Source organism: Muntiacus reevesi, chromosome 2 (assembly GCF_963930625.1).
Source record: "Muntiacus reevesi chromosome 2, mMunRee1.1, whole genome shotgun sequence".
In the NCBI taxonomy this organism is placed as follows: Eukaryota; Metazoa; Chordata; class Mammalia; order Artiodactyla; family Cervidae; genus Muntiacus; species Muntiacus reevesi.
In genome coordinates, this window is record NC_089250.1 from 147277803 (window position 1) to 147305691 (window position 27889).

General features: G+C 40.4%; 2 protein-coding genes and 2 pseudogenes across 3 annotated transcripts in view; 2 read left to right on the forward strand and 2 right to left on the reverse strand.

Moving 5' to 3' along the window:
• Positions 1-760, reverse strand: part of CFAP43 (cilia and flagella associated protein 43) — a 95153-nt gene extending 94393 nt beyond the window's left edge. Inside the window, exon 1 of the mRNA XM_065923270.1 lies at positions 680-760. Coding sequence (XP_065779342.1) covers positions 680-744 — 65 coding nt within the window. The 5' untranslated portion in view covers positions 745-760. The remainder of the gene's footprint in view (positions 1-679) is intronic.
• A 4185-nt stretch (positions 761-4945) lies between these two features.
• On the forward strand, positions 4946-18668 carry LOC136160111 (glutathione S-transferase omega-1-like). Of its 2 annotated transcripts, none has more exons than XM_065923274.1 (6): positions 4946-5104; positions 5334-5442; positions 9658-9880; positions 13652-13750; positions 16843-16949; positions 17721-18668. In XM_065923274.1, exons 1-6 carry the CDS (start codon positions 5071-5073, stop codon positions 17872-17874), a joined length of 726 nt encoding a protein of 241 aa, XP_065779346.1. In that variant the 5' UTR covers positions 4946-5070; the 3' UTR covers positions 17875-18668. The 2 variants fall into 2 exon arrangements, with proteins under 2 accessions (XP_065779346.1, XP_065779347.1); XM_065923275.1 differs by having other exon boundaries at positions 5056-5085.
• Positions 10610-11900, forward strand: LOC136160112 (mitochondrial fission factor pseudogene; annotated as a pseudogene).
• Positions 18669-23203: 4535 nt separating the features above from the next.
• On the reverse strand, positions 23204-25982 carry LOC136157289 (tigger transposable element-derived protein 1-like; annotated as a pseudogene).
• Between the last annotated feature and the right edge of the window lie 1907 nt (positions 25983-27889).

Consider the following 27889-nt stretch of genomic DNA (forward strand, 5'->3'; position numbering starts at 1 on the left):
AAGATAAGCTTAAAGATGATGGAGAGGACCAGAGAAGGACACTGGTTCGGAGAGAAACTTCAAGGGAATAGGGAGTACAGCCAGGACCGGTGAAGGATGCTGTGTGGAACACAGTGCAAGTAACACTCTAGAATGTGGAAGGAAAGCAATACCAATTTACACCTGCGCAGCGTCTTATGTTTTTCAAAGGCCACTACAAATGCAAACAAATCCAGAGTCGGTGGATAGGAGACAGAAGGAAAGGTCTGATGGCCCTAAGTACGGAGAAACTCACCAAAGACCATTAGGATGGAAAGAGGGCTGTCACTGGGATGGGTGTGGGGCGGTGGGGAACATACATGAAAGGAAAAGATTATTGAAGGTAATAGCCAGAAAGTGGAGGCAGAAATGAAGAGTGTAGGCGAGTAGTGGGTAAGACAGCGGCGGGGTGGGGGGTGGAGGGTGAGTTTGAGGCGGGGGCAGGGAGGAGTAGAAAGAGATGGAACTGTCGTCATTGAATAAGGAAAGGAGGGGAGCGAAGTCACAGAGAAAGGAAGTCTGCAGAAAGGCAGACTTGGTGGCTGAAGAAGAGGTCGAATTTGTGGGACGGCAGGTTACAGGACAAGAGGAAGCAAAGGGTAGGGTTGTAGTTCTGAGGGAAGAATTTCCGCGAGAGGAGTCAGTCGCAGGGACGCCGCACCTCACGGACAGGGACGGGCCGAGGGCGACGTTGTGGACTTCATCTCGTTCCCGGCCTTGCGCCATGGCCCAGATATTTCTCAGCCGGCCGGGGGCAGCCAACACCTGACCCAGGCCAGGGTCTGCAACGGTTACGCTGAGGTCCCTGGCTGCTGGGCTGGCAGAGCCGCCACTGTTTACACCGTATCCGGGATACCGTAACTCCTGCGCCCATTGGCTCTGCCCTTTCAGCTGCTCTCTCTTGGGCCAAGCGGATTGGTGGGAGCGCCGAGCTATCTCAACCAATGGAAGAGCGGAGGACGAAACGAGGGGCTGACCCCAGGATGGGTGCTGGAGTGATCCAGCCTCGGACAAGTAATGACACAAATAATAAATAGCAATAGCAGGCTTTAATATTGAGTGCTGACCGTGCCAGACATTGTTCCAAGGGAGGTTCAGATATTATTTCATTTAATATTCAAATCCTCTATCAGACTCATTTTGTAGAAAAGGAAAGCAGGGTAAAAGAAGTAATTGCCCAAGACTACAAAACTGAGAGCGACTGAAAGCCAGATCGAGTCTAAAACTAGAGCTTCAAGCCTTTGATTACTAATTACATGCTCTAATATACCCTCCACTATTTCAAGGAGGCATGCAGCTTCTGGAAGTAACGGATCAAAAGATCCGCAGTCTGTCCTTGCTTCCTCCCTTCCCTCTCTTGTCCTCCCCGACCCCACCCCCATTACTTCTGCACTCCCTCCCTCCCTTCTGGTCCTCTTTCTTCCCTTTTTTATGTCTCTTCTTCTCATCTGGTCACCTTCTCGTCTTCATTTCATTCGCAAATATTAATATTTACTGAGTATTACTGTGCATTGTGCTAGTCGCTTGGAACAAAATAGTGAGAAAACCAGATAAGTTCCTTTCTTTGTGGAACTTAGGAGAACTTCCTTCTTGGTGGGGCCCAGCAAGTGAGGAATAGACATCCGTTTCATCACATAAAGGTAGAATGGTCGATTGAATTAAGAAACGGGAAACGATATTATGAGGGCTTATAGTGTAGTTCTCTCCTGGTTGGATGGGCAGTGCCAGAGTTGATTACTGTGTGCATGTTTTGTTTTCACTGAGATTTAAAGGATAAAGAGTGATTGCTGAGGGGCAGGGGATGGAGAAGGAACAGAGGACAGTTTTGTTTTTGTTTTTAAGTATCAAGGCAGGGCAACAGATGGTAAGAACTGGGAAGGTCAGTGTTATTGAAATAGAGGAAGGTCAGTAGAAAACACTGAAGGCTGGAGAAGGAGCAAGGGCCAGGTAAAGGCCAAGTTGTGAATTCTGGTCTTTATCCCAAGAGCCAGGGAAAGACATGAAACGGGTTTAAATAGAGGAATGACAAGATAAGATTTATGTTTATAAAAGATCATTCTGGCTGGAGGATTATCAGTGGGGTAGGAGAGTGGGGAGAATAGAAATAGGAAGATCTTTTAGGAACTGATTTCATGATTCTAACGAGGGAAGCAAAGCCGGGTTGTCAAGCTGAGCCCCACTGGCACCTGGGACTGGCTTTGGGGGTAAGTCTCACTGCAGGATGTTTAGCAGCATCCGTGTTAGTAGCACCTCCACTGTTGTGACGATCAAAAATGTCTATGGGGACTTCCCTGGTGACTCAATGGTAAAGAATCCGCCTGCCAATGCAAGAGAAATGGGTTTGATCCCTTCTCAGGGAAGATCCCACATGCTTCAGAGCAACTAAGCCAGGGAGCAGCAACTACTGAGCCCATGTGTGGCAATTACTGAAGCCTGAGCACCCTGGAGCACGAGCTCTACAGCAGAAGCCACCGCAATGAGAAGCTTGTGTACTGAAACTAGAGAGCAGCCCCCACTTGTTGCAACTAGAGAAAAGCCTGCACAGCAACAAAGATCCAGCACAGCCAAAAATAAGTAAGTAAGATAACTTTTAAAAATGTCTGTGGGTATTGTCAAATGTTCCTTTTTGGGGGGGGGGTGCAAAATCGCCCCCAGTTGTAAGCCATTGATGAGGCAATGTGTTAAAAATATGTTAAAGGTAAAAACTTTAAAGGTAAAAACAGGACTTTCCTGGTGGTCCAGTGAAGAAGACTCTGTGTTCCTAGTGCAGGGGGCCTGGGTTTGATCCCTAGTCAGGGAACTAAACCCCACATGCTGCATCGAAGAGTTTGTAAGCCACAACTAAAGATCCCACATGCCACAGTAAAGATCAACGATCCTGCGTGTTGCAACTGAGACCTGGAACTGCCAAATAAATAAATAAATATATTTTAAAAAAGCAACAACTGTGGGCTTTGGTGATGGATTGATAAAGAGGGGTAAGAGAGAAGGAAGAATCCAGGATGCTCCTGGGTGTCTGATTATCACAATCAGGGATGGCGATGCACTTTGCTGACATGGGGTGAAGAAGTGGACCTATGTATTTCTGACCTGAAGAATTTCTTTGCTGAAATGTGAGTGCCAAACACAGGTGGTGCTTGGTGTTAAGGGTCTGTACTGGCTGGCTGACAAAATCCCACATTGCTGAGTCACAGAGAGAAGTGGCTTGGACAACAGTCAAACTTTCTTCTCAGGTACTTTTTAAGCTCTGGGTAGTTTCTGTTGTCACTCCCTCACTAGTTGACTTATTTGTGTTTCCATCAAGCCCTCCCTGCGCCCCTACCCCACCCCCAGAAAACACAATATTCTTTTAACTACAACTTGAGCATATTAAAGCCATCACTAGAAAAGAAGGTGAGAAGGCAAATCTTGCTACTGCTCCCAGAGAAAATGGTAGGTAGACGATAGAAGGTGAGCAAGAAGTGTGAACTCTAGGAAAGGGATACTGATCTAGGCTGGAATCAGCCATGACCTGGGAAGCCGAACTTGCTCTGTTCTAGAGCAAAGGAAAAACTGAACAAAATCAAATTGAAAAAGCAGTGGAAAAGCATGTCTTACTCTCTGCAATCTGACTGGGTTTTAGATGAAAATGGAGGTTTCTAACTGAGTTTCTGGGGAATATCTGTGGCTGGTATCTGTGGCTGGTATCTGTGGATTTGGCCAGGTGGAGATGCCCTGACCTCTACACTGTGCAGATTACAGGAAGAGGAGTGCTCTTTCTTTCTTAGTCTGGAAGGTGAAAGAGAGACTATCCCAGAAAATGGACTTGGAGGGACAATTGAGGAAAACAGGTGAGTTCTCACTGTGAACGATTTTTGATATTAGAAATAAACTCTAGGACCCACAAATTTTTTTATCTAATCAGTGATGCAAGGAGCAACCCTGAGCTTCCAAAGATGATACTCAGTGTGTTTCACTATTTTTAGGAAGTGTGCAATCCTCCTAAACCCACTTTACCTCTCTCAACTTTCCTTCCTTGCAAATCTCCATCCCATCATCACTAGACCAGTTCTGGACAGATTAAGCCTAATCCTCAGCTTGAGGTTTTTCCCTTTGTAGATCTCAGCTTGTCTTAAAGGCCAAAAGAGCAATGGTCTATTCGAATTTATTGAGCTCTAAAACCGAAAACCTGTCCAGGACCATCCACAGGAAAACAAAACAACAACAAAGGACATTTATTTTCCACTGAGAATTCATCTCACTCCCAGCTTCTCAGCTTTTCTTGGGTTGTAGCCAAGCTCTGTGATATCTGAAAGACGACTTTTCTCATCTTGCTAAAATGTTCACTCATGAAGTAGGTTTTCTAGGATCTTTAAACATGGAAAAAGATTATACAGCATATTGGAAATTACTCCATTTATTAAGTAAACATATCAGTGACCTTCTGTGTATTAGACAAGTATTTGCTTTTTGTGAAAGGCAATGTGTACAAGAAAATTGAGAAAGCAACAAGTGAGCATCACTTCTCTAGATAGAAAGATGTAAATAATGAAAGTTTTTACAGTAAAGATAAGCAGTTGCAACAGAGAGTATCTACTTATTTTTCCTATAATTGATCCGTTTTACAGTAGTCATGATAATAAACCTCAATTTATTGAGCTCCTACTATGTATTAAGAACTTAGTAAAAATTGAATCCTTCCAACAACCATATTGCAGAAGAAACAGACTCAGAGAGGGTGAGTTTAAGACTCCAGTTTTCACATGTACTGAAAAGGTGCCTGCAGTGGGAATGTTGGCTGTGATCTCCCTCCAGGCGCCCAGGCTGCGGTAGCCGGGCCTTCCTTCTTGAAGAGGGTGGGGAATCCGGCCTGCGCGCTGGGTCGGGTCTCCCAGGGGCTTCTGCGCTCAGGTTTCCTTTCAGGGCCGGGGCAGCGCGGGTCCCTGTGCACACAGCCCAGGCCGGGCTGGCGGCTGCCCCAGCCTGGTACTTCTGAGAAAAATAGGGGAGGGGCGACCGACTTCCTGGTTGGACCTTAAACTCCACTGGGAGCTCGGTCTGTGCTGCGCTGCAATGTCCGGCGGAACGGTCAGGAGCCTGGGGAAGGGTGAGGCTGCCCTCCGCGATCTGCAGCGGGGATCTGGGCGACCCTCGGCCGCGGGTCAGCGTGCGGCTGAGCCACCCGGGAAGGCACCCGCCCGGGGAAAGGCCGAGGCCGCAGCGCGCGGGACCTCTCCACCGCTGGGTTCGGGGGACAGCTGGAGGCTCGGGGGGGGGGGGGGGGGGGGGCTCCCTGCCACTCTCTGGGCTTTAACTGCGTCCGCTTCTCCTCGCAGGAAGCGCGCCCCCGGGGCCCGTCCCCGAAGGCCTGATCCGCGTCTACAGCATGAGGTTCTGTCCTTTCGCCAAGAGGACGCTCCTGGTCCTGAGGGCCAAGGGAATCCGGTGAGGACCGAGGAGGGGGCTACTCCCCGATGTGGCCATGAACCAGCTGCTAAGGAAGGCCTCAGTGGGAAACTCGGGCAGGGCCCCTTTACTGCAAAATAAACTGTTCTTAACCTTTCCGAGATAGAGCAACTTAGAGACCCTATCGCCGAGGTGGGGGCGGGGGGCCGATGCCACAGACTCCACCTGTCTGGGACATTCCCTTTAGATTAGCTATTTTATGGATCAGAAAAGCTGCTGCTGCTGCTAAGTCACTTTAGTCGTGTCCAACTCTGTGTGACCCCAGAGACGGCAGCCCACCAGGCTTCTCTGTCCCTGGGATTCTCCAGGCAAGAATACTGGAGTGGGTTGCCATTTCCTTCTCCAAGCATGCATGCATGCTAAGTTGCTTCAGTCGTGTCCGACTCTGTGTGACCCCATGGACAGCGCTAGACCTCCAGTAAAGCTCATGGTATGCAGAGATCACACCAACTGTACTCACAAGCAGTAGCTCTTTGAGCTCTGGCAGATCCCTGAGTCCTGCTATATTGCCCTATATCCCAGTCCAGAGTCCCAGCCTTGACACTCCTCTGGGTAGAGTGCCAAGTTAATTGTACTGTGCATATTTCTATAGTTTGGGTTATTGGTTGAAGCAAATAAAGTGTCTATGCCTAAAAACTCACACTTTTGGGAAGCCACACAGAAGCTAGCAAGGTTACTGACATAGGTGTTTCCATAAGAAATATGCAAGTCATTGGCTTATCTCTGACACTGAAGAGCTACTGGAACCTTCTCCCTTACAGAGACCTTTGGAATCTGTTGAACAAACATTAGATACATGTGGTGTGGAAGTCTTAAGAGGGAGTTCCCATTCCAAAGAAATTTCTATCTATGTGCTTAGAATTTATAAACTACTTTTAGTCTTCTGGGAGAGAATTAAGCAGGCAATTCCTTTTCCCTAAAAAAGGTAAGATATATTCCAAAGGGGGAAAAAAAAAACAAATGATTTATCAATTAGTCATCACTTCAGTAAGATTTCCATCATATTCTGGGTGAAACTGATTCTGAACACATAGCAAAATATTCAACATTTAGTAACATTTATCAAAACATTGTCTTATCCAAATATCGTAACATTTACTGTATTAGTCAGAATCTCTTATTGCAGTTAACAGATATCCAATTCAGTTGGCTTGAAAAAAGACATATCTTGTGCTCATACAATTGAAGAATCCAGGATCAGACTTTCCTGGTGGTCCTGCCAATGCAGGCGACATAGATTCGATCCTTGGTCCAGGAAGATTCCACATGCCTCAGGGCACCTAAGCCCAAGGTGCACCAAACTACTGAGCCCCTACTCTAGAGCCCATGCTGGGCAACAAGAGAAGACACTGCAATGAGAAGCCCATGCACCAAAACTAGAGTGTAACTTCCACTCTCCACAACTAGAGAAAGCCTTTGCACAGCAACAAAGACTCCATGCAGCCAAAAATTAAATTAATTTTTTTTAAAAAGAAAAATCCAGCATCAAGACACAGCTGGATTTGAGAGCACAAAGTCCTGGGTGAGTGCCCCTCTGGACTTCTAGGTTGAAAACAACCCTATCTTACTTACTGGCACAGTTTTCCAAAGGGAAACGGGATTGATTTACCATAAAAATGTGTGTAAGGGGGGTGAAGGGTGGTAACAGCTGCCAGGCAGTGCAAACAACAGAGGTCTACTTTGTTCATGGATTAGTTTTTAGTCCCAGGGGACTTTGATTAGAGAGATAGTTGACTTTACCATGGGGATTCTCAGGTTCCACTAGTGGCAAGAACCTGCTTGCCAATGTAAGAGACTTAAGAGATGCAGATTTGATCCCTTGGTCAGGAAGATCCTCTGGAGGAGGGCATGGCAACCCACTCCATATTCTTTCCTGGAGAATCCCTATGGACAGAGAAGGCTGGCAGGCTACAGTCTTTAGGCTCGCAAAGAGTCAGACATGACTGAAGCGACTTAGCATGCATGCATGCAGACTGTACAGCATTATCAGTTCAGTTCAGTTGCTCAGTCGTGTCCAACTTTGCGACCCCATGGACTGTAGCACGCCAGACTTCCCTGTCCATCACCAACTCCTGGAGTCCACCCAAACCCATGTCCATTGAGTCGGTGATGCCATCCAACCATCTCATCCTCTGTCATCCCCTTCTCCTCCTGCCTTCGATCTTTCCCAGTATGAGGGTCTTTTCCAAGGAGTCAGTTGTTCACATCAGGTGGCCAAAGTACTGGAGTTTCAGCTTCAGCATCAGTCCTTCCAATGAATATTCGGGACTGATTTCCTTTAGGATTGACTGGTTGAAACAGATCAACCAGTAGATCATTACAGAATCTACTAAAGCCTGGTTTTCTCTAAAAGGCACATCTTCCAACTTGCGGCAGCAGGTATGTTACCCTGTTGGCTCATCATGCCAGATTACCAAAATGCATATGTGTTCTGAGAACCTTCTTTATTACAAAAGCCCAGGATTTATCTCTCTTTTCATAGTATGAAATTTCAGAAATGTTGATAATTCCTTGCCAGAGAGCCTCATTATTCTTGCAGTGGCTTGTATATGCATGTACAGTAATTTGTCAACAGACAACCCACAAACGCCACTATTCATTCTGGCTATTCATTTCTTTCTATGGGAGAGAGGGTGGGATTGTGTATTTAATCCTCAAGCTAAATGACTTTGTAGCTACTCAGGTGGATGGGGATAAAGGAAACAAAAGATGTTGGGGTGTATTATTTCTGAGTAACTAATCGGTTCTATTGAACACTTATCCAGTTTTGACAATGATATGGACCTGAGACCTGACTTTAACAATTATATGAAACTTCCCTTCTTCTTATTTCCCCTACATCTTTCAGGCAGGATAGAAATCAGATCTAAAAACAATCTTAATATAGTTCGGACTTCACCTGTTTCTTCTTTATGGGTTTATTTAGTGTAATTTAGTCATGTGCCATTTTAAAAAAATATCAATGCATGGAAATTTAATCTGAAAGCTTATCTTGTGGATGAATTTTTTGGATTCCTTAATATTCTTGTAAAAAATTGATGAACTTTCTATTCAGATTAGCAAAAGAAACTGAATTTTGTTAATACCATGTTGATTCTTATGTAGTGAGACATGAAAAAACTCAATTAGTTGACTCAGATATTTTTGCAATTAAGATACATCTTAGTTCCAAATAGAATATCTAATTGACAGTCTTGAAGAATTTCCACTTATTCAACCAATATGTGTTGAGTACCTATATGAAAATGTTTATATATTTCATACCATTTGAATCTATTTAAAACTTTGCTCATTTACATGTTTGTTTATGAATATGACCAAGACTTCAAGCAGATCACTGTTTTCATGGAGCTTACATTCTAAGGAGGTGACATAACAAATATGTAATTAAGTTAGCAAAGTAATTTCAGATGCATATCTTAAGTTCAATGAAGAAAGTAATTCAAGAGATATAAAAAAGGCCAGTGTGGTCAGATCATAATGACCAAAGCAAAAGTCATAGGAAACAGATGTGACAGGTAACCCAGGGCCAGATGACATGGCATAAAAAGGGGTTCAGAGTTTATCCGCATTGCAGTGAGGAGCAATCGTAAATGAGCAGGAGGGTGGCCTCATCCAACTTGCCTTTGTATATGGAGAGTGGGGACTTCCAGGTGGCTCAGTGGTAAAGAATCCACCTGCCAATGTAGGAGATACTGGTTCAATCCCTGTGTCTGGAAGATCCCCTGGAGAAGGAAAAGGTAAGCCGCTCCAGTATTCTTACCTGGGAAATCCCATGGTCAGTGGAGCCTGGTGGGCTACAGTCCATGGCCATGGGGCTGCAAGATTCTGACACGACTTGGCGACTGAGTACACATGCATGAGTAGAATGGCTGCCTGTAGGGAGGCCACAGGGGAAGCAGAGGGGCCGGTGGGCCTACTGTAGAGGTCCAAGCGGCAGGTGATGTCTTGGACGAGGTGGCAGTGTTAAAGCCGAGAAGCAGATGAAGCCAGACTGTGATTTGAAGGTCTAGCTGACAGGTCCTCCTGATCCATGCGATTTGAGGAAGAGGGGACAGGGGGAAGGAATCAAGGCCATGTTGACTCCAAAATTTGCGGTCTGATCAGCTAAGCAGGTGATGGTACCAATGAGATTTTATTCAGGAATACAAGAAAAATGTTACTGTCTTCACTGTCTTCTATGTGTTTTTTCAGGCATGAAGTCATCAACATCAACCTGAAAAATAAGCCTGAGTGGTTCTTCAAGAAGAATCCCTTAGGCCTGGTGCCGGTTCTGGAAACCAGTCTTGGTCAGTTGATCTGTGAATCTGCCATCACTTGTGAGTACCTGGATGAAGCATATCCAGGGAAGAAGCTGTGGCCAAGTGACCCCTATGAGAAAGCTTGCCAAAGGATGATCTTTGAGTCCTTTTCTAAGGTGCGTGTTTAAGAAATTTCAGCTCCTATTTAAAATGTCTTTGTTTTTAAAGCTGAATCAGTGCTGTCACGCTTGGTTCAGTTATTTGGGAGGGAAAGACAAACAGGATTATGCTCTTGCCGGCTCTGACATGTCCTACGCACCCTTTCATGATGTGAATCCTTTTTACTTTCCTAACACTTTACATTCTTGTCATGCTGAAATTTTGCCCAGACTTGCTACCTTCTTCTCTAGTCTTTCTAGAAGACTCTTCCCCCTTCTCACTTTGCCTGGTTGTCTCAAGTTCTCTTTTGTGCAGCCTGCACTTCTGTATGAGTGGAACCACAAGACTGAAGGCTGACTGTACTGTGCCGATTTATAGAAGGGGTTTGAGCATTCAGATTCTCCTATTGGCATGGGGAGGGGGTGGTGTCCTGGAACCCAACCCCCACCTCCACCCCCACCCTGCCACCCCCAGCAAACACTAAGGAACCTGTCCGGAGACTGCTGTCTTCCAGAAGCTTATTAGTGTCCAGCTCTGCGCTCCCACAGGCGCTGACGTGCCTCTGTGGGGACTGCTGCCTTCTTGCAAGTGTGTTGTATGCCTGTGTGTTGTACCAGGGCTGTGAGCTTCTGAGGATGAGGGCTGTGTTTCCATTACTGCTGGCTCACTGCCTAGGCCTGTCACCAGCCCTGCCACTTCTTAGCTTTGTGACTCTAAGCAAGTTACTTATTATTTACCTCTATACCTCAGCTCATGTGTAAAATGAGTATAATAAGGGTTCCTGTGCCACTGAAAAAAATCAGTTAATATACAACACCTAAAGTCCAATACATGGCAAATACTCAGTGTTAGCTCTTATTCTTCTAGCCACCGTGTTTATCTGTGAGCATCTCCTGTTTGTTGGCAACAGCTCCTTATGGACTGAGTAAATGGCATTCCTGTAGAAGAGCTTTCTGTGTTTGAATTAGCATCAGTATTAATTCAAACAATTAGATTAGTGCAAACAATTAGTATTAAAAAAGAAATGACGAGTCCCGGGAGTTCTCGCGTCTCTCTTTCTCTCCCCGCCCGCTGCGGGCGTCTCCGGCCGGTGATTTGCCCGGGCGCCTCTGTGCGCTCGGCCAAGGCCTCTGAGACCGCCCGCCCGAGCACCCCGGGAGCCGGCGGGCGGCGGCCCTTGCCGGGGACCCTCCAGCGGGCCCAGGGGGACAAAAGTGGCTCTAAATCCAGCACGTGCGTACTGAGGCAAGTTAATGGATTTAATATGAAGCACAGAAGCAGATAATGCCAAAGAGCAAGCAGTAATTGGTACACATTTATTGAGTGGGGCCGCCTTTCCTTCTCCCACTGCTGCTGAGATGGCGGAAATTAGTCGAATTCAGTATGAAATGGAATACACCGAAGGTATTAGCGAATGAGGGTCCCGGAAAAAATAAAGGTAGCACCACCAAATGCTGACCTGGAACAAGGATTTCAAGAAGGAGTTTCAAACGCTAGTGTGATCATGCAAGTTCCAGAGAGAATTGTGGTAGCAGGAAATAATGAAGACATTCCATTTTCAAGACCAGCAGATCTTGACCTTATACAGTCAACTCCCTTTAAGCCTCTGGCTCTAAAAACACCACCTCGTGTGCTTACACGGAGTGAAAGGCCGCTAGATTTTCTAGATTTAGAAAGACCTGCTCCAACCCCTCAAAATGAAGAAATCCATGCAGTAGGCAGGCTAAAAAGAGAACGCTCTATGAGTGAAAATGCTGTTCGCCAAAATGGACAGCTGGTCAAAACTGACTCCATGTATGGCATTTCAAATATAGATGCAATGATTGAAGAAACTTCAGAAGACATGACAGTTGTAGATGCAGCTTCATTAAGACGACAGATAATCAAACTAAATAGACGTCCACAACTTCTGGAAGAGGAGAACAAAGAGCGGGCTAAAAGAGAAATGGTCATGTATTCAATTACTGTAGCAATCTGGCTGCTTAATAGCTGGCTCTGGTTTCGCTGCTAGAGGTAACCTCAGCTCTCAGAAATATTGTCTCAACAGCTGAAAATATAAAGAATTTGCAAACTTAAAAAAAAAAAAAAAAGAAACGACCAACAGTAGACAATGTGAATAGCCACATCAGGTTATATCTATATAATATCTATAAAATTCTGTTAGCTCATCGGGATATATGTCAGCATAATAGGAAACATCTTGTCTCTAGGGAAAGAAATGGTGGAAAAAATACCTAGAAAGTGAGACTTGTAGGGAGAACATATTGTTTAAGGAAACACTAAAAAGGGAAAAACCAGTGGGGAAGGAAGGGGAAGTTTGGCTGGCTTAGCAGAATGAGAGTGAAAGAATACTAGAGATTGCCACTGTCAAAGATGATAGACAGGGAATATGGTGTTTACAAGAAAGATGTTGGAGAATTAAAGAATCATAATACTGAGATTCCTTGTACTGTCTAGAAAGAAAAGGAGCTAACAGCTGGAGATGCCCACTGTTTCTTCCCTGCTCACACTCAGAGAAGAGGTGGCCTTAAGTACCACATGACCCCATCCTCCTGACCACAGCTCAACAAGCCAGAAATGCCCCCAGCTATACCCTAGACCAATAATATTTTTCCTGAAAACTTGGGAATGAGACACAAACTAAGACAATAAAGGTGTTGAGATTTTGGAGCTGTATGTTTATAGCATTGGAGACTTAACAAACCAAAGACACACAAAAAAAAGAATTTTTAGGAAAGCAGAGGTTAAGAACATTGCAAAGGGAATTGACATTTGGCAAATAATATGAAGCAGACAGTCAAAGAGAAGCAGAGATGAAAGACCATCTAGACCCAGGTGGAAATGTGGAAGGAACAGGTGCCTGCAAACCTTCAGTTCCAATGAAGACAAGCTGTGCCAACACGGATAGGCTTTCTGGACATTCTCTTGTACTTTTACAAGGGCTTGTTTCCTTACACTGGGACAAGTGGATTTCTGTCTCTTGCAGTGAGACAATACCAAAGACAGAGCGTTAAAACACAAACACCTCCAGCACAAGCATTAAAGCATTTGCTGCTACACCTGTCAAGTCTTAAGGTTGTCAACCACTTTGAGCTGTCTTCTCATGCTTGTCCCAAGGTAGAAATCAGGAAAATCTCCTTCCTAGCTCTCTCTGCAACTGGGGCCAAGGCCTGGGACCTAGGCTCTTCCCCTCACATGCACACATTTTAGGGTTCAGTTCAGAAATGAGACACGTGGAGAAGTAGGCTTGGGGTGGGGCACCGGTTCTGCTGATGAGAGTGGCTGGTGGCAGAGCTCCTGGCTTTCAGGAGCTGGGGTGATTTCGAGATTCAATTCCAGCCTGGCATCGGTAACCTCATCGTCCAGCATCTGGCAGGGGCACAAACCGTAGCATCGAGTGCTCAGTTCACTGGTGGCAAAGAGTGCTTCCCATCAGGTCAGTTTCCAGCATGGTTTTGGAATGGTCCAGTTCAGTTCCAGACCTGTTTGTTCAGCCTCTCAGCAATTCAATGAGCAACAATTCTATCAGTGTCCTTTTAAGATATGTTTGACTCAAACTCAACAAGATGGCTTCTCCTAATCACTGCTTATAAAATCTTGACTCTTATAGCATCTTAGGCCACAAAACTGTTTTTAAGATAAGTACCCGACCTCTGTGAGTACAGAAACCAAAGTTTCTAGAACACTCTGACTCTGGGACTATAAGGGTTCTGTGGTGCTTTAATATGAAGGGGCTTAATATGAAGTTAGCTTCACACTGATAAACTAAGAAATTATTCTCTGTCTAGGTGCCATCTTTGATGGTAAGCTTTCTTAGAATGCAAAATAAGGAAGATTGCTCTGGCCTAAAGGAAGAACTGCATAAAGAATTCAGCAAGCTGGAGGAGGTAATCAACCCCTTCTTGATTTTATGGGAGTAATACATGGTATCTATCTTTTTCTTCTATTCTTTTTTTTTTTTTTCATATTCCCATCTCCAAAATCACTTTAAGGTAATTAGCAATAATACCAAAAAGGAAATATTAGTTTACAACAGATAGCTATAAGCCGTTGTGTTTGGGATATAAATGAAAACACCTAAAAATGTTTTGTCATGGACTTGCTTTTAGAACATTTTATTGCATTGACATTAAAATATCAAGGAAAAATGTCACCCACATTTCCACAATTTGTCACCTGTTTTAATTTTTCTATGCTTGTTCTATGTATATTTTTAAACATTAACCTAACCGTAATCAGAGCATAAATCATTTATGTTCTTTTTTTCTACTTAATATTATATAATAAACATTCCCCACCACAAAGAGATGCCATGAGTTAGACAGACACTTGGGGAATCCCAGATATGGTTTACCTGCTTTGCAGGAGAGCTGCCGTTTGGATTCCTTTCCACTCACACTGAGCGTTAGGTTTTTACTGAGGGAAGACACAGTTCCTGTTTCATATGGAAATGCAGCCTTTTATCAGTAAGTATGAATTTTGCTGTAGATTATTTCAGAAACCTTTTTTTTTCCCCCATTAAGAAAGTCTATTACTCTCTCTCTCTTTAGTTGCTAAGTTGTGTCCAACTCTTGCGTCCCCACGGACTGTAGCCTGCCAGGCTCCTCTGTCCATGGGATTCTCTAGGCAACACTACTCTAGTGGGTTGCCATTCCCTTCTCCAGGGGATCTTCCCGACCCAGGGATCAAACCCAGGTCTCCTGCACTGCAGGCAGATTCTTTACCAACTGAGCCTCGAAGTTTGCTGGTTTTTTTTTTTAAAGCCATGAATGAGTGTTTGATTTTATTGAATGCTTTGTCTGTTTCTACTACATCTTTTCAAATGTTCATAAAAAATTTCTCCCTTTAAACTGAAGAGTATAGTATAACTAACATTTTTCTGGTGTTGAACCATGTTAGCATTACTGGGATAAAACCTAATTGTTTTAAATGGTTTTCATATACATTTTAAAATTAATTAATATTTAAAGAATATTTGTATATTTGTTTACATAGTAGATTACTTTGTTCTAATAGTATCTTTATTTGGTTTTTTATATCAAGGATATTCTCACCTCATAAAATGAGTTGTTACTTTCTCTGGATGTCTAAGCTCTGAAACCATTTGATATGTTCTGGCTATTTCTGTAAAATATTTGAGTCTGGTGTCTTTTATGTGGGTAGAGTTCAATTTTTAATGGTAATTAATTTGGGGGTGTTGTATTTTTTTCTTAAATAAATTTTGGTAATTTCTATTTTTATTGAAAATTGTCCATTTCATCTAAGTTTTCATATATATGGACATGAAGATGATCATGTTTCCTGATTTCAAAAAAATCTCTATGTACAACTATAGTTGACCCTGAACAATGTGGAGGCTGAGGGTGCTGACCCTTTGAGCAGTAGAAAATCCATACACTCCCTGCTAAATTTGGGGTTAGTTGGGAGGCATGTAAGTTTCTTCCCATCTGTGCTTATAGACTCCCAGTTAAGGACTCATGCTTTGAAATGATCACGGTCATTTCCATATTTCAGGCTGCTGAGAGGTTATTTCCTTCTGGCTGAAACTATAATACTTACTTTATTTATGCACAATATAATTACCAGTCACTACAGTTTTAAGCACAGCCCCAAACAATATTGATTCATTGTACCATTCTGAGTACCTAATAATTCAAGGTACTCTGCTGAACAGTATGGGAGGTAGAAAGTGATAGGCAGTTCATACTATACAGATGGTTAATTTGGTGGTAGACCAAAAACATACTCAGGTAGATATAAACAACCTGTTTACAATGCAGAATGTTATAAGGGCCCTGAAAAAAACTATGGATATCTTATAAATAGCAAAATGGTTTGGTGTTAATTAGCTAGATAATAACCTCAGTTCTTCTCTCTGTAAAACCATAATACCAATTCACCTTCTTAAATTTCAGGCATACACTTTTGTGCTTGGTTTTCAAAGAATTTTATTTGGCATCTGTTTAATAATTAATCTAGTTATTTCCAATATATTTTAAGTAAACTTTTCTATTGAAGTATTATATGTAGAGATTTACTCAAAGCGTAAGAGTATAGCTTGATGAATTTACGAAGTAAACACAGCCATGAAACTGGCACCCATATCAAGAAAGAGAATGTTAGTTTTGAATGATTTTTGTACTTCATACAAATGGAATCATAATATTCACTCTTTGGGGTCTTACTTCCTTCATATAATATCAAGTTTCTGAAGTTCATCTATATTGTGTGTAGTAGTTCATCCCTATACTTTGTATAGTGTTCCAATGTATGACTACTGCATAATTTGTTCATTTTAGTCCTGATGGACAGTAAACATTTCCACTTTGGGGTTATAAAATAGTGCTGCGATGAACATTCTTATACCTATGTTTTAGTGACTGTATGTTCATATTTTCAAGAAGTAGGATTACTGGGTTATAGAGTATGCATGCACTCAGCTTTAGTAGACAATGTTAAAAACATGGCTAAACCAGTTTATACTTCTGTCAGCGGTGGGTCCACAGAGTTACTAACTTCATCTTGTTCCTTTTAGCCATTCTGAGGGATGTGAAGTGGTATGACATTTTCATTATAATTTGCATTTCCTGAATGACTCATGTAGCTGAGCACTTTTTCAAATGATTATTGGCCATTTGGAACTTCTCATTTGTGAAAGTCAAGTCTTGACCAATTTTCTGATAAATTGTTTGCCTCTTTCTTATTGATTCCCAGGAGTTCTTTCTATATTCTGAATATCAGTCCTTTGTTGGGTATGAGTATTGCAGAGATCTTGTATTCTGTGGCTTGTTTGACTTTTTTCCCCTTTCCAGTAAAATAGACTGTTTTGCATTATCCCAAACCAAGAGGTTCTAAAGCTTAAGCTAATCAGACAAACCCCAACTTGACTATGTCAGGGCAAAAGTTGCCCCTGTCACTTACTTGTCTTGCCTTACCAGATGCAGAAATAAGAAGTATTCTTATGCTGTTTAATGCTCAGGTTCTGACTAATAAGAAGATAACCTTCTTTGGTGGCAGTTCTCTTTCTATGATTGATTACCTCATCTGGCCCTGGTTTGAATGGCTAGAAGCCTTGGAGTTAAATGAGTAAGACATTTGAATATTTTTTGCATAATTTAAGATAATGATAACTGGAATTGTATATACTAACCTTTTTATGGACAAAATTAATGTATCTCATCAAATAGATTAATGGAAGCAGCCAACAGAAGAATACTTTGACTTTCCAGGGCATGTCCTATACCTAAACTCACGATTTTCTCCTATCTCTGGGGGTTGGCAAGGGTGGGGAGTTCTGTGACAGGTAGTAAAATGTTTGAAAAATGATTTACTCCTTCCCTCTCGGTAAAAATCCATAAGGATATACATTTTTTTATAAGGATGTCAGGCAGGATTGTGTGATCAATGTCACCTCCCATTTACCAGCAAGAGTCCCACACGGTTTTCAAAACTCCATGTTTTGAAGTTTAGCAGCCACCTTAGCTTACTCCTACTTCCTAGAACTTACAGTTACTATTAGTTACAGTCTGACCAGAGAGTAATAAATATGTAATGTTCTTGGTCATCTTTCATGTTCTCATTTTAAAAAAATATCAATCTCTCAGTTTGGACAAGTTCTTAGGTTAACTGAGCAAGTCACTTCCCTCTAGTTTTAGATTCCTCTTCCACAAAGCAAAGACCTCTACAATATCTTTCAAATATCATATTTTACGATTATGCCTATCTTAAAGAAATATTTCTAAAGGACTACTTGAAAAGATTAGAGGAAAACAATATGAAACTGGCAAGTTATAGGAGGATTTGCAATGCCTTCCTACTTAGCCTTGTTCATCCCTTCATTCTTTCCATCTCCCGCAGGTATTTAGAACACACTCCAAATCTAAAGCTCTGGATGGCATCCATGAAGAAGGATCCCACAGTATCATCCCTCCCCACCGATGTGAAGACCCTTCAAGGTTTCTTCAACCTCTACATGCAGAACAGCCCCGAGGCCTGTGACTATGGTCTCTGATGGGGACAAGAGTCAGCAATGAAGACGTAGCTGATACTTTGCTTCACTAATATGAATTATACCATGCTTTTATTTTACCAAGTGTTCTCATGTCTTATTGGATCACTTTCTCTGATTTGATATCAAATTTGGCTATACTGTGGGCTTTCCTTAAGACCCTCATACAGAAATATAAACATATTTCCTGTCTCAGAATGCTCAAATGACTCCAAGGGCTATCACAGTCCATGCTGATAGACTGGATGATAAACTACAGTGCACTTATTCTTAAGACTGATCATGAGCTGGCGTCAGACTGTCCCTGTGCTTGCCTCTCATAGCTGATCTCTTTTTCACATCATTATGATTGCTTAATTAGATCTTCAAATTTTTCTGACCTCACGGCTTTTGCATATGCCTTTCCTCTGCTTGGAATCCTCATCCTTTTCCTCATCACAAAGCTCATCCTTTAAGTATTGCTATGAATTGAATTTTGTCCCTCAAAATTCATAGGTTGATGTCCTCACTCTCAGTATCTGAGAATGTGACTGTATTTGGAAGTAGGGTCTTTCCAAAATGAAATGAAGGCATTTAATGTGGCCCTACTTGAGTATGATTAGTATCCTAACAAAAGGGGAAATTAAGAGGCAGATACACAGAGAAGGAGAACACCATGTGAACACGAGGACAGTTATTCACAATCTGGAACAGATTCTCCGTCATAGCCCTCAGCAGGACTCAATCCTGCTGACACTTGATCTCATACTTCTGGCCTCCAAAACTGAGACAATAAATTTCTGTGTTTAAGCCACTCAGTTTGTGGTACTTTGTTAATGGCAGCCCTAGCAAACTAATACAACCATCAAGAGGTGAGTGGGTAAATAAACTGTGATATATCCATACCATGGAATAGAAAGGAATCAACAATTAAAACACAGCAGCATGGGAGAATTTTAAAATAATCGTGCTGCATGGAAGAAACCAGATCCCCCCAAAAAGAGTATATAATGTATGTGTAATTCTTGAAAATGAAAACTAACCCAGGATGTGAATAAGCACATCAGTGATTCCCTGGGAGTAAGTCAGTGGTGTATGGGTATGTGTGGTGAGAGCCAATAAGGAAGGACCTGAAGGAGCACAGAAAAAAATTTGGAGATGATGGATCTATTTATTATCCCAATTATGGTGATGCTTTTATGGGTAAGTCAAAAGTTATCAAGTTGTGTACATATATATATAAAGTTGTTTATATATATATGTTTTATATATATATATATATATATATACACACACAGTGAATTATACATCAATTATATCTTAGTAAAGCTGTTGTGGGTCTTCTTTTTTTTTTTTTTTTTGGCCAATTGCGGGATCTTAGTTCCCTAACAGGGATCAAACCCATATCCACTGCAGTGGAAACATGGAGTCTTAACAATTAGACCACCAGTAAATAGCAAAGTTTTTCTGCATAAACTAAATGTTATTCTCTGAATCAAGATTGTTACATATTTCCATGAGAAATGCTGGTATGTAAGGAGTATTTGCAATCATTCTTGGATTGAGAATATTAAGTATTTCCCCTTAATAAGACAAATTCCCCTCAAAGGAGTTTATATTATGGATAGAACAGTGAATGCATCTTTGAAGGTGACCACATGAAGTGACCCAGCAAAGACCAGATATGTGTCTTATTCACAAGTATTTCCTATACAGCTGGGAAATGTGGTATAATGTTCCACTCTCTGAACATTTAATTGTTCTAATGTCCCTAAAAACAGTTACTTCAAACTGAACTCTAATATGGAGACCATCTTAATTTCAGCATTAGTGGAAATAATGAAAATAATTCATAGGTAAAAGATGAAACTTTATGTACTTATCCATATATTCTTTACCTGACAAAGGAAATATTATAACACATTAATAAGAAGAGAAAGACAGTAATTAATCTGTTAGCTTTTGCCCTGCCAATTTGCTGCCTGAATGTAGTGATTATATTAAGCCTTATGACTAGGACTTTTATTCCTTCCATTTTTCCTTGTTCCAATTTCTTATGTAGATGTGCTTTGATAAAATCCAGAAGGATAAATAAAAATGTGACCCAATGAAAGGAATTCTGCAGGAGGCTGCAACTTACCAGGGGGCCAGTTAAAATTCTGGGAGGGAGGAGTGACTAGCCAGGTAGGTGCCACAGTAACTGAAGGAAAGTATAGTCCAGGAGAAACATTGCCTATAATATAAAATACGGTACAAGGATTTAATCATCATGGTCAGGTTAACTATAGTCTTATAATTTAATTTCCCTTATTTAATAATTTTCACATAATTCAAACGTATTTGCCTCCTGCAATGTCTAGGCTGGTTTCTAACACTATTAACAGTAAGCTATTAGCAAAGTTAAGATCTGTGTTTAAAAGATTTTTGAGTGAACTAAGGCCATGAGGTCACTGTCTCATGACTTCAGTGCAGAATAAAGCACACTGCACTATGTATGTCCCCGTGTGCCTTGAAATGGCCCAAGAACCGTAAAAGATTCCATAAATATGTGAAACATGGTAATTAGAGAAGTTATTCAAACAACTTGAAATACATTGGGCAGTTGCAATAATTCTAGCTTACTTCCATGTCTCTGTCCCTTAGGCCACATCTGGCCCTAAGCTTAGTATCTTCCAGTCCTTAGAACAACTATAAAAAGTTCTTTTCTCATTTGTACCTACAGTTGAACAAATGAAACTTGACTTTAAAGTCTTAGCAACAATGTGTTTAAAATCTACATCATGAGGATGCTAATACGGGGAAGTGTCTGCTTCTGCCTCCTTGTGTGTGAGGCTTTAATTTCCCCTCCTTTAGCTGCTGTTCTTCACTGTGGTTCCATAAACACAAGTTTTGCCTTCTCCTATGTCTGTCTTCTTTACATTCAATTCTCTATTGCTCATTCTACATATTTTTAACGGCCCTGTTTCTGCATTTTTACACTTTTCACTTTAACTGAACTTACTATTCCACTAAGCTTTATCATTTATTGGGTTTATTTAGCATAGTCTGGTCAATAAAAACAGCTTGTATGTTCTGAGCATCCAATGTAAAAATAAATATAATTTCTTGAGGGACAGAGGCTTTAATGGAATAATTTTCTGTCCTTGCTAGACAGACACTTCCTCCCATAATTGAAGATTATTAATTTTATATTTTCTTTACATTTATTTTAAATTTACAAAACACAAGACTTTTGAAGAAAACACACACACACTAACCATTCGGAGAAGAAAAACAAATGCTCCTTAATTATACTACAAAATTTGATAAATTTGTTTTTGGTGTTTTCTTGTGTTTTTACTTATAAAAGCACATTTTTTTGTTAAATATAACTTTGCTTTTTATAGCTATAATAATCATGGATTAAATAAATAGCCTACATAATAATTCATTTTAGAAATGGAACTTGGATCATATATTCCATGACTTCTATTGAGGTTTTTTTTGCTTGTTTACCTTAAGCATTTTATCATTAATAATTTTTCAAAAATGTGAATTGTAACATTTGCATAGTACCTCTTTATGGGATGCTTAACTTATTTAACCATACACAGATTACTGGAAATTTAGGTTGCTTCCAATCTTCTGCTATTATGACAGTGCTTTTAATTTGTTTGCACACAAATGGGTGGCCATATTTCTGATTATTTCCTTTAAACTGAATTCTAGTTCTTGAAGTGGATATAGAGTAGATATTTACTTCTCAGGAAGCTTGTATGAATTCATATTCCCACCGTTAGAAAAAGAGTGCTACCAGTTTCACTGCACTCTGTGCTAGCAAATATGAGGTTTAAAAGAACTGTGACTTTGATAAGTAGAAAAACCTCACCTTTGTTTAAATGACACTTTATAAAATGAATATTCAAATGAAACAATTTTTATGCTTTTGGTCATTAGTAGTTTTGCGGTTTGGGTGAGTTCCTATCCATTGTTCTAATGAGATATCTTTTTTATTTCGTAAATGGTCTGAAAATATTTTGCCATATTTGTTCCAAATACTTTCTTCAGTTTATTATTTGCCTTTTAACTTTTCATGGCACTTTCAGTATTCATAGGTTTAAAATTTGTATATAATGAAATATGTCAATCTTTCTATTTTCACTTTTTTCCTTTGTGCAAAAAGTCCTTCCTTATCCTTAAATTATTTCAATTTTCTACTACAGTTTCACCTATTTTTCAATAGGTTTGTTGTTTATATTCTCTCTTACTTTTGTTTATGTTTTGATATACAGTATAACATAGGGACTTAACTTGATATTTTGCTCTAATACTTTTCTAAACACAATTGTTTAATAATTCATATCATCTACTGTGTATGGGTATCATTCTGGGAGTGTCTTCATCATATACTTAGCTTCATGTATTCCAGAGCCTGTCCTCAGTCTTCAACTCTTTCACTGATCAAGTGACTCCTGAACCAATCCCACACCCTACATGACGACAACACCATAATGCTAAGGAGGGCCTTCTGCCTTGCCATATTCTCTTTCAAATTACTCCCGTTCTCTACTTGCTGTTCTTCTAGATGAACCTTGGAATCATTCCTTTAAGTACTCCTGGTCTCTAAAACATTTGATAAAACTATGAATTTCTTTCTGTAAGGAGTATCAGAACTACATGTATGATAACCAGACTTTCCATGCAGGACTATGTCTCTATATGTTTAAATATTATGTCAGTGATTTTTGTAATTTTCTTCATTAAGGTCAGTCCTAAGTATCTCAATCTTCTAATTGCAAGGATATTTATTTTGAAACCAGCATCTTACTGAGCATTCTTTTATCAGTCCTAGATTATCGTATTATCCATTACCTCTTTTTCCTTATAAAACTTATAAAATATGTAAGTTTTATATGTTCATATTTTGTTGCATTCACTAGAACTTCCAAGTTGATATTAAATAACAGTATAACATTGGGTATCCTTGATGACTTAATCCTAATTTTATTGTGAATTCCTTTAGAGTTTAATTATTCAACCTGAATGTTGGCTATTAGTTTGAATTAACTATCAATTCCTTTGATAAGAGTATACCAAGTAACCAAACCAAACTATACCAAGTAACCAAACATGAAGAGTAGATACAGTCCATACAGAAGCATATCTCAGAGATATTATAGGTTTGGCTCCAGACCACAGGAATAAAGTAAATATTGCTATAAAGTGAATCACACAAATTGTTTCCAAATACATATAAAAGTTTCCAAATACATATAAAAGTTATGTCTACACTATAATATAGTCTATTAAATGTGCAATAATATTATGTTTAAAGAAATCATTTTATATAACCTAATTTAAAAATGCTTTATTTCTAAAAATAATAACTATCAACTGAGCGTTTAGAGAGTCATAAGCTTTTTGCTGGTGGAGGGTCTTGCCTTCTTGTTCATGGCTGTTGATTGGGGTTGGTGATTGCTAAAGATTGGGGTGGCTGTGGCAATTTATTAAAATAGGACCACAATGAAGTTTGCTTTATTTACTCACCCATTCACGAATAATTTCTCTGTAGCATGCAATTCTGTTTGACAACATTTAGCAACAATGAAACCTCTTTCAAAACTGGAGTCAATCCTTTTAAACCCTGTCACTGCTTTATCAACTAAGTTTATGTAATGTTCTAAACCTTTTGTTACCATTTCAACAATTGTCATAGCATTTTTGCCAGGAGTAGATTCCTTCTCAAGAAAGCACTTCCTATGCTCAGCAATAAAAAAACAACTCTGCATCCATTCAATTTTTATCATGAGATTGCAGCAATTCAGTCACATCTTCAGGCTAGATTTCTAGTTTTAGTTCTCTTGCTATTTCCACTACATGTACTGTAACTTTCTCCACTAAATCTGGAACCCCTCAAAGTCACCATCAAGGATAGAATCAACTTCTTCCAAACCCCTGTTAATACTGATATTTTGACCTCTTCCAATGAGTCATGAATGTTCTTAATGGCATCTAGAGCAGTGAACACTTTCTAGAGATTTCCAATCTACTTTACCCAGATCTAGTAGAGGAGTCACTACCTATGGCAGCTATTGCCTCACAACATTCAAGTCCTAAATTATAAGACTTTAAAGTTGAAATTCCTCTTTGATCCATGGGCTGCAGAAAGGATGTTGTGTTAGGACATGAAAACAGCATCAATCCCATTGTACATCTCCATCAGAGCTCTTGGGTGACCAGGTGCATTGTCAATGAGTAGTATTTTGAAAGGAATCTTTTCTGAACAGTAGGTTTCAATAGTGAGCTTAAAATACTCAGTAAACTATGCTGTCAACAGATGTGTTGTTATCCAGGCTATGTCATTCCATGTATAGAGCACAGATGGAGGAGATTTGTTATAATTATAAAGACCCCCCAGACTTTCAGAATGTTAAATGAGCACTGGCTTCAACTTCAAGTCACGCACTGCTTTAGCCTCTAACAAGAGAGTCAGTCTGTCCTTTGAAGCTTTGAAGCCTGGCATTGACTTTTCCTATCTAGCTAGGAAAGTCCTAGATGACGTCTTCTTCCAATACAAGGCTGTTTTGTTTACACTGAAAATCTGTTTTTAGTGTAGTCACCTAGTTAGATCTTATGGATAACTTGCTGCCGCTTCTACATCAGTACTTATTGCTTCACCTTGTACTTTTATGTTATAGAAATAGCATCTTTCTTTGAACCTCTTGAGCCAACCACTGGTAGCTTCAAACTTCTCTTCTGCAACTTCCTCACCTCACTCAGCCTTCAAAGAATTAAAGACAGTTAGGGACTTGCTCTGGATCAGGGTTTGGCCTAAGGGAATGTTCAGGCTGGTCTAATCTTCTATCCAGAAGAAATAAAAAATTTCTCTATATTAGCAATGTAGGCTTCCATGGTGGCTCAGTTGGTAAAGAGTCTGCCTGCAAAGCGGGATACCTGGGTCAGGAAGTTCCCCTTGAGAAGGAAATGGCAACCCACTTGAATATTCTTGCCTGGAGAATCCCATGAATGAAGGAGCCTTGCAGACTCCTGTGGTCGCAGAGAGTCGGACACGACTGAGTGACTTCACTTACTTACTTATGTCAGCAATGAGACCTTTTCACTTTCTTATCATTTGTGTGTTCACTGGAGTTAACACTTTGAATTTCTTTCAAGAATTTTTCCTTTGCATTTATTCTTGCCTAACTATTTGGTAAAAGAGACCTAGCTTCCAGTCTGTCTCAGCTTTTGACATGCCTTCCTCACTAAGCTTAAGTACTTCTAGCTTTTGATTTAAAGTGAGAGGTAGGCGACTCTTCCTTTCACTTGAACACGTAGAGGCCACTGTCAGGTCATTAATGAACCTAATTTCAATATTGTTGGGTCCCGAGGAATAGGGAGACATGAAGAAAGAGAGACAGGATAATGGCTGTTTGATGGAACAGTCAGAACATACAAAACATTTAGAGACTAGGTTTGCCATCTTATTTGAGTATAGTTCATCGCCTCCCAAAATGAATACATCAAATATCACTCATCACCATAACAAATAATAAAAAGTTTGAAATATTACAAGAATTACCAAATGGGACAGAGCCACGAATTGAGCAAATGGTGCCAATAGATTTGCTCAGTGCAGGGTTGCCACAAAAAAATAAAAAATGCAATATCCGCAATGCACAATAAAACAAGGTATGCCTGTAGACATACCTTGTATTGCTGCAGGGAGGATGCCGATTCCGATTCCATGTTGGAAACTGTCTCTTTGACTTGCTTTTCATTGCTTTTATTATTATAATCATACTTAATGGCTTGCCTGGAGGACCCTGCTCCTCTACTTGACTGTAAACTAAAGTGTCTTTGTTCAGCTCACAGAGAGAAAGTTTGTCCCTACCCATCTGTGAAAGGAGAGATTAACACACCCCTTCCAAAGACAGGCCATCCCCTTGGAGATGTTTTGCAAGACTGAACACCCTTTCAACTTTTATTTCCCTGCATCACCCTCTCTATTCTGCCTTTTGACTTTAGTTCCTCATTGCTTCTTTCTCTCTGATCTATAAAAGAACCTGACATCCAGACCCCAATAAGATGGTTATTGTGAGGCTCTAGCCTGCCATCTTCTTAGTCTGCTGGCTTTCCGATTAAAGTTTCTTCCTTGCCTCAACACGACTGAGTGACTGAAGAACACTGATTGATGTATTACATAAGTGACATATTATACATGTCATTTATATGTGTTAACATATATGTTAATTATACATAACATATAAGGTTATATGTTATATATATAATTTCAATTTTTTCAGCACAGTCTTGACAGTAGATACCATTATCTTTATCATAGAAAAGGAAATTAAGGCTCAGAAACTTATCTTTAGAAGTTATACACATCTCTTCAGCCAAATTTTCAATAAATCATCAGGAAAGGAAAAAAAAACTGTTCTAAAAAAGGTTTTTAAACAGCAGTTAGTGCTCTAGAAGTGTTCTAGTCCAGTGCTTCTCAAGTTTAAAGTGCATATGAATCAACTGGGGAAATACTGTTAAAATGCAGATTCTGATTCATAGGTCTGTGATAGGAGCAGAGTTTCGGCCATCCTAGGTGATACAATGTTGACTGTGAGAAGACCACATTTTGAGTAGCAAGATTCTAGCCTACTTAATTAAATCCTACCTGATCAGCCTGATTGGTCCTTAAAAATGCTTATTACAAAAAAAAAACAAAAAAACCCCAACATTTATAAGAACTAGATTTGGTCACATCTTTAATACAATCCTTTGGTCATGGTAAAGGAAGTGTCTTGCAAGATACCTTTTAATTTGATCTTTCTGGTCATTTCAGTGGAAGTTGTACATGTAGATGAGGGATCAGAGCTGCTGGTCAGAAAAAGCCACAACTTCATAAGGAACACTAGTTGCCAAGATGCCCACAATTCCATTCATACACTGGAGTACAGTCTTTTTCTTGATTTCAGTATTAATAAGTACTATGAAATTCCCACAAGGGTGGCAAATAGTGCTGTCCTTGACAAAATGAACATTCTTCTTGGGGAATACTTGCACCTACCTAGGAAAAGATACAATCATCATCAATAAAATACATTTTAAATATTTTTTCATTCATTCTTTTTTTTTAAATAAAGCAAACAATAGATCATTAACATCTTTGAAACTCATCTGTTCCCTTTTCACCCCATTTCTGCCCCAAACAATCTCTCAGATAAAAGAACACACGAGGTTGCTGTGAGACCAGTTCCAGTGCAGGCACTATAGAAACTTAAATGCAGACCAAAAATTCTTTAGGTCTCAGAAGTCTTCTTCAGAGAGCTTTTCCAGTGAAGCACAACCTCTGTTCAAACCTAGGAAAATCTTGGAAGGATTTCTGAAGTCCTGTAATACGTGGAAAAGAAAATGTGAAAAAGACAGAGAAAAGGGCTTGATTCTCAAAGAAAACAGGGTGCATTCTGGGCCTTGCCTTTAAAATTAGTTTTGATTTTAAAAATAAACTTTAAAAAGCAACTTCGAATAGGACAGCCTGCTTTATGGTTGTAAGCACAGTAGGAAATTTTGCTTCTTTACAAAAAAGGAGCATGTGGAGCCATATTTTAGATTTAAAACTTAGAGATAAATGCAGAAAGTAAAAGGAATAATCAAAGGACATGAATGAAAAGGAGAGAATACAAAAGGAAAATATTTAAAGTAAGGAGTGCGTGGTGAGTGTAAGCTAGAGAAAGGAGAGGAGAGTCTGAGAGGAGGCGAGAGTCCACCTCTATTTAAATGTTAAAGATAAGCTTAAAGATGCTGGAGAGGACAAGAGAAGGACACTGGTTTGGAGAGAAACTTCAAGGGAATAAATAGTACAATCAGGACCCGTGGAGGATGCTGTTTAGAACACAGTGCCAGTAACACTCTACAGTGTGGAAGGAAAACAGTCCCAGCTTACACCTGTACAGCGTTTTATGTTTTTCACACGCCAGTCTAAGTGCAAACAAATCCAGAGTCAGTGGATAGGAGGCAGACGGAAGGGACTGATGGCCCTAAGTACGGGGGAAATCACCAACGGCGG

Excerpts from the sequence above, each read along its gene's own strand:
- LOC136160111 (XM_065923274.1), top strand. The coding sequence starts at position 5,071 with ATGTCCGGCGGAACGGTCAGGAGCCTGGGGAAGG. Across the intron at positions 5,443-9,657 it reads CTGAGGGCCAAGGGAATCCG|GCATGAAGTCATCAACATCA; the intron begins GTGAGGACCGAG and ends GTGTTTTTTCAG. Across the intron at positions 9,881-13,651 it reads TCTTTGAGTCCTTTTCTAAG|GTGCCATCTTTGATGGTAAG; the intron begins GTGCGTGTTTAA and ends TTCTCTGTCTAG.